A 10,569-nucleotide genomic window follows, 5' to 3' on the forward strand; every position below is an offset into this window, starting at 1 on the left:
TATCAGTTAGCGGTAGAGCTGTCCTAAAATCTACAGCTATAATTGTGGATTTGTCTCTTTCTCCTTTCTTTCTGTTAAAATTTACTTTATATATGTTAAAGCTCTGTAGTTAGGACTGTACAGAGGTAAAATTGCAGTTTTTTTCTGATTAGTTGACCTTTTTAACACTGAGAAATGTCCCTTTTAATCCCTGATAATTTTTTGTCATTGTTTACTTTACCTGATATTAATATAGTCACATAAGCCTCTTTATGATTAATGCTTGCATGGTGTACATATCTTTCTCTTTAATTTCATTATATCTATGTATTTATGTTTCTGTATATTTAAAGGTATTTCTTGTCAATAGTTACTTGAGTATAGTTTTTATGTCTAGGTTAACAGTCTTTTTTGATTCTTGTTTTGTGTTTTGTTTTTAGCTACTACCTATTGAATGTTTTCTATATATTAGGCTCTCTTCAAGGCATTTCACTTACATTATTTCTAAATAGCAAACTACCCTACACAGCAAGAATCAGAGAGCTGATGATCATAATAATAAAAGAAGCATGTGTTCATAATTTTTTAACAATTTTTTTTTTTTTTTAAAGATTTTATTTGTCAGAGAGAGAGAGAGAGAGCGAGCACAGGCAGACAGAGTGGCAGGCAGAGGCAGAGGGAGAAGCAGGCTCCCCACAGAACAAGGAGCCCGATGTGGGACTCGATCCCAGGACTCCGGGATCATGACCCGAGCCGAAGGCAGCTGCTTAACCAACTGAGCCACCCAGGCGTCCCAACAATTTCTTTATAAGAGAGGGTGGGGAGGGGCCACAGGGGAGAGAGATAATCTTATGCAGACTCCACACCCAGCGTGGAGTTCTATCTCATAACCCTGAGATCATGACCTGAGCGGAAATCAGCAGTCCATCACTTAACTGCTTGAGCCACTCAGGTGCCCCAGTAATAGAAGCAGCATATGTTTAAATGGTGCCTTCGGATGTTCTTCTGTGACCCAAGTTCTTTCAGATGGGAGGAAGGCAACCTAAACATGTGAAAAATGGAAGAGAGGATTTGTTATTCCAATCTAAGTTTCTGTATTTTCAGGGAAATAAAATAATTTCAACTTCTTTGTCTAGAAGAATACTTGCAACATTTTTAGTAACAAATAGTCACCTAGATTTTTCTTTTCTTGAATGACTAAAGCATTTGAAAAACTCTGGCCAACAGTATTTATTAACTGATTATTAATCAGACTTTGTTTTTATTTTTTAATTTTAAATTTAAAAAGTTTTTAGGATACATCTGTAATTTTATTATAAAACCATTCTTTTGGGATTCGTTAGTTTGGCTTAGTAGCCCAGAAGTAACAGTTGCATTCCTTGCTTCCTGAACTAAAATTTAAGTTACATTATATCCATTACATACAAGTTACTTGCACTCATTAATGCTGCAGATCCTGACCCATATTCCCTTTATGGAGGAGCTGATGCTAAGGGATTGAGTAAATATACAGAAGTTCCTTCTTGAGACTATTTCTTCTCCCCCCAAATTACTTTGCTTTATAAATAATTAGGGGTGCCTGGGTGGCTTAGTCTGAAAAGCATCTCCCTTAGGCTCAGGTCATGCTCTCAGGGTCCTGGGATCGAGCCCCACATTGGGCTCCCTGCTCAGTGTAGAGCCTACTTCTCTCCCTCTTCCTGCCCCCTTGCCTGCCTGTGCTCTCTCTCTGTCAAATAAATAAAATCTTCAAAAAATAAATGAGTAAAATAAAATAATCAAGGTGCCAGTCTGAATAGCAGCACCCAAGAAGCATCACAATTGTTTTGTTTTGTTTTGTTTTTTATAAGATGAGGGAGATTTTTTTTTTAAGATTTTATTTATTTATTTGACAGACAGAGAGATCACAAGTAGGCAGAGAGAGGCAGAGAGAGGAAAGGAAGCAGGCTCCCTGCCTAGCAGAGAGCCCGATGTGGGGTTCGATCCCAGACCCTGGGATCATGACCTGAGCCAAAGGCAGAGGCTTTAGCCCACTGAGCCACCCAGGTGCCCCTTTGTTTTGTTTTTTTAAAGACTTTTTTATTTGAGTGAGAGAGGGCATGAGAGGGGAAGGGTGAGGGAGAAGCCAGCTCCCCGCTGAGCTCAGAGCCAGATGCGGGACTCGATCCCGAGATTCCAGGATCATGACCCTGAGCCAAAGGCAGTTTACTTAACCAACTGAGCCACCCAGGCACCCTCACAGTTGGTTCTTAAAAAGCGGTGCAGTGCATGTTTTATACCACAGGCAAAGGGAGTGATCACTTTAGAAATAGACTTTTTTTCTTTTTTTAAGATTTTATTTATTTTTTTTTGACAGAGATCACAAGTAGGCAGAGAGGCAGGCAGAGAGAGAGAGAGGGAAGCAGGCTCCCTGCCGAGCAGAGAGCCCGATGCGGGGCTCGATCCCAGGACCCTGGGATCATGACCTGAGCCGAAGGCAGAGGCTTTAATCCACTGAGCCACCCAGGCGCCCCGGGAGTGATCACTTTAGTTTGAAATTCCTGTAGTAGATAGAGTCTCTTCAAAAATTAAAGCATTCCATCAACTTTTTCTAGATGGTGTTATGCTATATGTTTGTCATTGGGTCACTTTCTATGCTGTGTTTGCTTTGAAAGGATCTTCAGTATATCTCCAATACTCCTTTCTTAAAGTGTCTTTTTTTTTTTAAGCCAGGATTTCGGACAACTCTAATGCTTATTAAGAGTGTCCTCCTTGGGGTGGTGGCTGGCTGGCTCACAAGCTCAGTCAGTCAGAGCTTGTGACTCTTTTTTTTTTTTTTTTTTAATTTATTTATTTGACAGAGAGAAATCACAAGTAGGCAGAGAGGCAGGCAGAGAGAGAGGAGGAAGCAGGCTCCCTGCTGAGCAGAAAGCCTGATGCGGGGCTCGAACCCAGGACCTGGGATCATGACCTGAGCCGAAGGCAGCGGCTTAACCCACTGAGCCACCCAGGCGCCCCTAGAGCTTGTGACTCTTGATCAAAGGGTTGAGTTCGAGCCCCATGTTGAGTGTAGAGATTAATTAAAAATAAAATCTTTTAGGGGCACCTGGGTGGCTCAGTGGGTTAAAGCCTCTGCCTTTGGCTCAGGTCATGATCCCAGGCTCCTGGGATCGAGCCCCACATGGGGCTCTCTGCTCAGCAGGGAGCCTGCTTCCTCCTCTCTCTCTGCCTGCCTCTCTGCCTACTTGTGATCTTTGTCTGTCAAATAAATAAAATCTTAAAAAAAAATCTTTTAAAAAGTGTCTTCTTAAATGTCCACAAGAAAGGCAATTAGGGGGACCTGTGACTTGGTTGCCAATCAAGGAATGGATTTAGTAGATTGGGATATTTGGAAAGACCACAGTCCTGTAAAATCCCTTCCAAATGGTTGCATGCACTTTGATTATGTGGTACTACTTTGATCATTCCTAGAGTGTAAAGGACTTCTCTCTCCAGTATAGCTAGTAGTGTTAGAAATTATGAAATATCTTTGGGTCCAGACAGTTATTTCTCAAATCCTCCTTAAGAAATTGGTCTACACAGGGACGCCTGGGTGGCTCAGTTGGTTGGACAACTGCCTTCAGCCCAGGTCATGATCCCGGAGTCCCAGGATCAAGTCCCGCATCTGGCTCCCAGCTCCACAGGGAGTCTGCTTCTCTCTCTGCCCTTCTCCTCACTCATGCTCTCTCTCACTGTCTCTCTCTCAAATAAATAAATAAAATCTTAAAAAAAAAAAAAAAGAAAAGAAATTGGTCTACACAAACCATAAGTGACTTTTTTTTTTTAAGGTTTTATTTATTTATTTGACAGAGATCACAAGTAGGTAGAGAGGCAGGCAGAGAGAGAGGAAGGGAAGCAGGCTCCCTGCTGAGCAGAGAAACCGCTGCAGGGCTCAATCCCAGGATCCTGGGACCATGACCTGAGCCGAAGGCAGAGGCTTTAACCCACTGAGCCACCCAGTCACCCCAACAAACCATAAGTGACTCTTAATCTCACAAAACAAACTGAGGGTTGCTGTGGGGAGGGGGGTCGGGAGAGGTGGTGGGGTTATGGACATTGGGGAGGGTATGTGCTATGGTGAGTGCTGTGAAGTGTGAAACCTGGCGATTCACAGACCTGTACCCCTGGGGATAAAAATACATTATATGTTTATTAAAAAATAAAAATTTTAAAAAAAAAGTGCTGTTCTAACACCCAGAAAAAAAGAAATTGGTCTACATTGGAGCGTCTGGGTGGCTCATTTGTTAGGTGTCTGCCTTTGGCTCAGGTCATGATCCCAGGGTCCTGGGATTGAGCCCTGCATTGGCGGGGAGCCTGCTTCTCCCTCTCCCTCTGCCTGCTGTTCCCCCTACTTGTGCTGGCACTCTCTGTCAGATACATAAAATCTTTAAAAAAAAAAAAAAAATTGGTCTACATATTGCAGCTCATTATCCCAAAGCTTAAATTCCTGAATAACCCATTGCTGATGTTCCCAGCAGTGGTAATTCTTTGCATCCTAATCAAGAGTATGGGCAATAAACTCAGGGCCCTCATTCCACTAATACCTGTGGTGCTAAACTTCATAGTTTTTGGCCTGTTTCTCAAATATTACAGTGGGGTAGTTCCTTTCCTCTTGTCAGTCATTTTGAGGTGACTTTAAGAGAACTTTCTAAAAATGCCCCATTGCATAATTGGCTGCTTTTAACTCAGTATCATCTCCTGTTAGTTTAAAAGCTTGTTCACGTCTAGGGCATCTGCATGGCTCCATCAGTTAAGCATGCAACTCTTTTTTTTTTTTTTAAGATTTTATTTATTTATTTGACAGACAGAGATCATAAGTAGGCAGAGAGGCAGGCAGAGAGAGAGCAGAGGAAGCAGGCTCCCTGCTGTGCAGAGAGCCTGATGTGGGGCTCAATCCCAGGACCCTGAGATCACGACCTGAGCCGAAGGCAGAGGCTTTAACCCACTGAGCCACCCAGGCGCCCCTAAGCATCCAACTCCTGATTGTGACTCAGGTCATGATCTTGGGTGGTAGGGTAGAGCCCCGCTTCGGGCTCTGCGCTCAGCAAGCAGCCTGCTGGAGATTTTCTCCTCTCCCCCGCCCCTGTCCGCATGCACCCATTCACTCTCTCCCTCTCTCAAGTGAGTAAGTAAATCTCTTTAAAAAAAAAAAAAATGCTCATTCACTTCTTTCATCACACTGCAGGACAGCCCAGAAATAATCCAGTCTAAATTTTCCACTGTGAATGATCTGGATCATTGGATTGAGGCCATCATTCTACTCTGTCGGGTGCAAGACGTAGGTGGGCGAGTCTGGGCTCAGGTGCCCACCATCCATAAGGGTGCCGCTGCTTCTCTGGGCTCAGCTCCCATAGCTTATTCCTGATGCTGCTGCTAGGGCAGGGGCGGCTCTGGCTAACTGGGCTTGCTTCCCTGCATAGCCTCCCCAAGCCCAGCGATGGTCACCATCTCGCCGTGGTCCACAGCAGAGGTGGCCCAGGCTTTGTTTTTTATTTTTAAAAAAACTTTTTAAGCTTTTTTTTTTTTTTCTTTTAGTAATCTCTACACCCAGTGTGGGGCTCCAACTCATAACCCTGAGATAAGAGTCTCACGCTCTTCTGACTTAGCCAGCCAGGTACCCCTCTGCCCCCCCGCCACCCCCCACCACCCTTTGTAAATTGGAATGTTTAGTCCACTTTTGACATTGATATATAATATCCTGAACTAATTGAGTTTAAGGCTACTATCTTGCTCTTTGTTTTCTCTTTACCCCATGTCTTTTTATTTTTTTTAAGATTTTATTTACTTGACAGAGCAGGCTTGTGCGTACAAGCAGGAAGAGAGGCAGGCAGAGGGAGAGGGAGAAGTAGACTCTCCACTGAGCAGGGAGCCCAATGTGGGGCTCAATCCCAGGACCCTGGGATCGTAACCTGAGCCCAAGACAGACGCTTAACCTGCGGAGCCACCTAGGTGCCCTTTTCTTTCTTTCTTTTTTTTTTTTTTTAAGGTTTATTTATTTTATTTTAGAGAGAGTGAGCATGAGTGGGAGGGGCAGAGGGAGAGGGAAAGATAATCCCAAGCCGACTCCATGCTGATCATGGAGCCCCACACGGGGCTCAGTCTCACGACTCTGAGATCATGACCCTAGTTGAAACCAAGAGTTGGGTCCCCAAATGACTGCACCACCCAGGCACCTCTATATTCTTTTTTTTTTTTTCTTTTTTCTTTTTTAGATTTGTTTATCTGGGGGTGAGAATATGGGCAGAGGGAGAGAGAGAGACTGTTCTAAGCAGACTCCATGCTGATTGCTGAGCCCCACTGAAGACACCAAGAGTTGAACACTTAACTGACTGTACCACCCAGCACCCTGTCTTACTCTTTATTCATCCTTTCTTGCCTCCATTTGAGCTTAATGCTAACTATTTTTACCCTCTTACAGCTTTTTAGATCTGCATTTGTTTATTCTCTTAATGACAACATAGAGATCATAGTGTATGTCTAAAAATTTATACTGCATGGTTCCTTTAATCTTTACTTTAAAAAAAAAGATTTATTTATTTGAGAGAGAGAGAGAGAGAGAGCGAGCGCGTGAGAGAGGAGAAGTCAGAGGGAGAAGCAGACTCCCTGCGGAGCAGGGAGCCCAATGTAGGGCTTGATGCTGGGACCCCAGGATCATGACCTGAGCCGAAGGCAGTTGCTTAACCAACTGAGCCACCCAAGTGCCCTGCTGTTTTCTTTTCATATTTATAACATTTGCTGTTAGCTTTAGCCTTTTGTTATCCCAACTTTTGGTACCCAAATAATACATGAGACTATGTCCTAGACTTTTTTGGCAACTCACACAGGCTTAATAGAATGACAGTTAATGAATTTTTGTGAATTGATTAGGAGAATTCTGTTTTTCATGATAATGGCATAGTTCATTAATTCTGAGTTAAACATTTTTTCGCATTTTAGCCCCTATGAAATGAGAGTTTATCCTAAAATCCATGGTTGACCACATGACAGTCATTACATAATTATCTTTTTCTTGGCATCTGCCTCAACACATGCAGAACAAGTCTCAGCTGAACAAAAAACATCTCAGAGACCGTTTCTTTTTTAAAGAAGTTCTTTATCATCAACACACCCGTTAATACAGAGGGCTGGTATTATGTGGAAAAATAAACGTACCAGGGGCACCTGGGTGGCTGTTGGTTAAGCATCTGCCTTCAGCTCTGGTCACGATCCCAGGGACCTGGGATCAAGCCCCGCATTGGGCTCCCTGCTCAGTGAGAAACCCGCTTCTCCCTCTCACCCTGCTCATGCTTTCTCTCTCTCTCTCTTACAAATAAATATAATTTTTTTTAAGATTTTATTTATTTGACAGAGATCACAAGTAGGCAGAGAGGCAGGCAGGGGAGGTGGGGGAAGCAGGCTCCCTGCTGAGCAGACAGCCCGATGCAGGGCTTGATCCCAGGACCCTGAGATCATGACCTGAGCCAAAGGCAGATACTTAGCCCAATGAGCCACCCAGGCGCCCCTCAAATAAATAAAATCTTAAAAAAAAAAAAAAAAAGAAAAGAGAAAAATGTATACCACATTATGACTGAATCAAAAGTGATTGAAAGTTGGGTGCCTGGGTGGCTTAGTGGTTAAGCGCCTGCCTTCAGCTCAGGTCATGGTCCCAGGGTCCTGGGATCAAGCTCGCATCAGGCTCCATGCTCAGCAGGAGGCCTGCTTCTCCCTCTTCCATTCCTGCTGCTTGTGTTCTCTCATTGTCTCTCTATCAAATAAATAAAATCTTTAAAAATACATACATACATACATATTTAGGTGAACATAACTTTGAGCTACCTCCAAAATTGCAGATACTATAGTGTTGATTACAGTAACTGAAATTCTACCTACACTGAGTTAGGAATTTTCCTAATTGTGTTTGAAACACAGCATGACCTGGTATTTAAGAGACATAGCCTATATCTGTGTAATAGTACTATAGTAGTACATATATGATCCATTTAGAACCAGTTACAGATAAATAAACTTTATATTACAGGAACTTCCAGATACACACATGTACCCAAACAAAAGAGAAGATACAGTAATTCCTCATTCAGTTCTAGTGAACTGTTTTCAAGGAAATCTTAGATTTTGTATAGTTTCCTATTAAATATTTTAATGTATAACTCTAAAAGGGAAGTACTCTATAAAAATGTAACCATAAAACTATATAGGACTGATGAGTCACTGTACTCTACCTCTGAAACTAATAATATATATTAATTAAATTTAAAAACATAAATAAAAATGTAACCATAATACCCTTGTCACACTGAAGATAATAGTAATTCCTTACTATCCAGGATCAGCCTTTAAAAAGATGGCCCCTGGGGGCGCCTGGGTGGCTCAGTGGGTTAAAGCCTCTGCCTTCGGCTCAGGTCATGATCCCAGGGTCCTGGGATCGAGCCCCACATCAGGCTTTCTGCTCAGTAGGGAACCTGCTTCCTCCTCTCTCTCTCTCTCTGCCTGTCTCGCTGCCTACCTGTGATCTCTATCTGTCAAATAAATAAATAAAATCTTAAAAAAAAATAAAAAATAAAAAATAAAAAAAATAAATAAAAAGATGGCCCAAATGATCAGTTCTATCATAATTTGACTATCCCGTGTATTAACATAACTAGAAAGATATCTTCAGCTTATTACCTTACCTTAAATTTACTCAGGTTTTCATAAAATTATATTAATAGTTTGTGCTGTTTTACAGGATAAGCCACATCAAAGACTTCATCGAAAAATACCAAGGATCTCAAAGAAGTCCTCCCTTTTCCCTGGCCACAGCTCTTCCTTTCCTCAGATTGCTAGATGAAACACTCACATTGGAAGAAGCAGATTTACAGAATGCTGTAATCATTCAGAGACTCCAAAAAACCGCTGAACCTTTTAGAGAACTTTCATAACATTGGTTTTTGATACACTGAGTGGAAAGTTTGCAGAGAAATGATGGTTGTATATGAACATCCAAACCAAAATGAGGGAAAGGAAGTGAGATTCACTGGACTTTTGGTTTGAGCACTATTTAACTCCCTCCTGATGAGAAGATTTTTGAATAAGTACAAGTTAGGAAAGTGAACCATGACTGGAAACTATATTCAGTGCACTTTTCCCAAAAAGCTGCTCAGAAGGAATACTACACTTATTTTCAAATACCAGTTATTCAACAATAAGGTATATTAAATCACTATATATCATATAGAATCTTAATGTGGTATAAATTAGCAAATGTATTCACAGCACCATTCATTCAGATATTCCCAACCAGCAGTGGTATGTTCAGATGTTAGCTGTCTCAGATTTTTGAAATAACAATATATTAAGAAAATTATACATGGCAGGTTAAAAACATCAGTGTAATGATTTTACATCTGAGATACAGTCAGAAGGCTGGAAGGAATTGCTTTCACCAGAGCTATGCCTGAACCTCAAAATGTTCTCAATTTTTACTTTCTAATGGTGAAATACACTCATTTGGCACAGTATCTAAAATGTATTTTAAGAATAAAACTGTGCAGCTTAGTATAATGTCAGTATTAATCTGCCTACTCACATTTTGACATTTTCAAGAAGTGTAATTTTTAAAAATTTCTTTTCTATGCAGGAACCCTAGTTCAGCCGTTAATTTTGTTTTCTTTTGAAAATTAGGGATTTGTTTTTAGCTAACATTTCTGAGTTAGCCTTTCATTTGCTACCACTCACTTAGAATCTAATGCTTGTGTTGACACATTGCTATTTAATATTTTTTAACTGCATCAGATAAAGTATGGCTTTCTATTCCATATATATCAGAGCCAACCTGGGTATATATTAAAGGATTATTTATTACATTCTGATGCCACCAAGGAAAACATGTTTTGTATCTTAGTCTTTTAATTCAAACTGGTTAGACTACTATATTTCACTGTCAGATTGAATTCCCTTACCTGAAGATAAGTTTAAGAAGTTTTTTTTTTTCAAATTACCTATTGAATCTTACTTAAAGCAGAATTTACATTGAATGTGCCAAGGAACTAAGTAGCCATACCTATCAGCAGTAATGTTCACAGGGCCCTGGGTGTCTGCTGGAAAGAGCAGTTCTCAAACTTTTTGGTCTTAAGACCTTTTGTTTATGTGGGTTATATATATATGATACTGAAAATAAGTTATAAAATATTTATTCATTAAAAATAATAAGCACATGTTAATATAAAACCACATTTTATTGAAAATGCATTTTCTAAAAAATTCAGTGAGAAAAGTGGCATTGTATTCCATTTTTTGCAACTGCCTTTACCATCTGACCTAGAAAAGACAGATGGGCTCTTGTATCTGCTTCAGCTTTCATTCTGTTGGATGTCGCACATCGTGTGACCTCTGGTAAATGCTGCTGTATATTCACGAGAGAAGGCGGGCGCAAATAATGTCTTAGTTTAGTTATGAAAATAGTTTGACTTAGGGACCTCCTGCAAGAACCATTCTCACAAAGCAGTTTACAGTGATTCTAGAGTCTTAGTGGAAGAATCACTTGGGAAGCACTTCAGAGTATCTGTTCCAAGCATCTGCCGCACACATTCTGATTCA

At 41.0% G+C, this 10,569-nt stretch overlaps 1 protein-coding gene across 4 annotated transcripts in view; it reads left to right on the top strand.

The window, feature by feature from the left end:
- The window catches only part of UBXN2A (UBX domain protein 2A), a 55,278-nt gene extending 44,811 nt beyond the window's left edge, over positions 1-10,467 (top strand). For all 4 annotated transcript variants that reach the window (XM_047744459.1, XM_047744458.1, XM_047744460.1 and 1 more), the window contains exon 7: positions 8,720-10,467. In XM_047744459.1, coding sequence (XP_047600415.1) covers positions 8,720-8,912 — 193 coding nt within the window. In that variant the 3' untranslated portion in view covers positions 8,913-10,467. The remainder of the gene's footprint in view (positions 1-8,719) is intronic.
- Positions 10,468-10,569: the final 102 nt, after the last annotated feature.

The sequence above is a fragment of the Lutra lutra genome, chromosome 9 (assembly GCF_902655055.1).
Source record: "Lutra lutra chromosome 9, mLutLut1.2, whole genome shotgun sequence".
Taxonomy (NCBI): domain Eukaryota; kingdom Metazoa; phylum Chordata; class Mammalia; order Carnivora; family Mustelidae; genus Lutra; species Lutra lutra.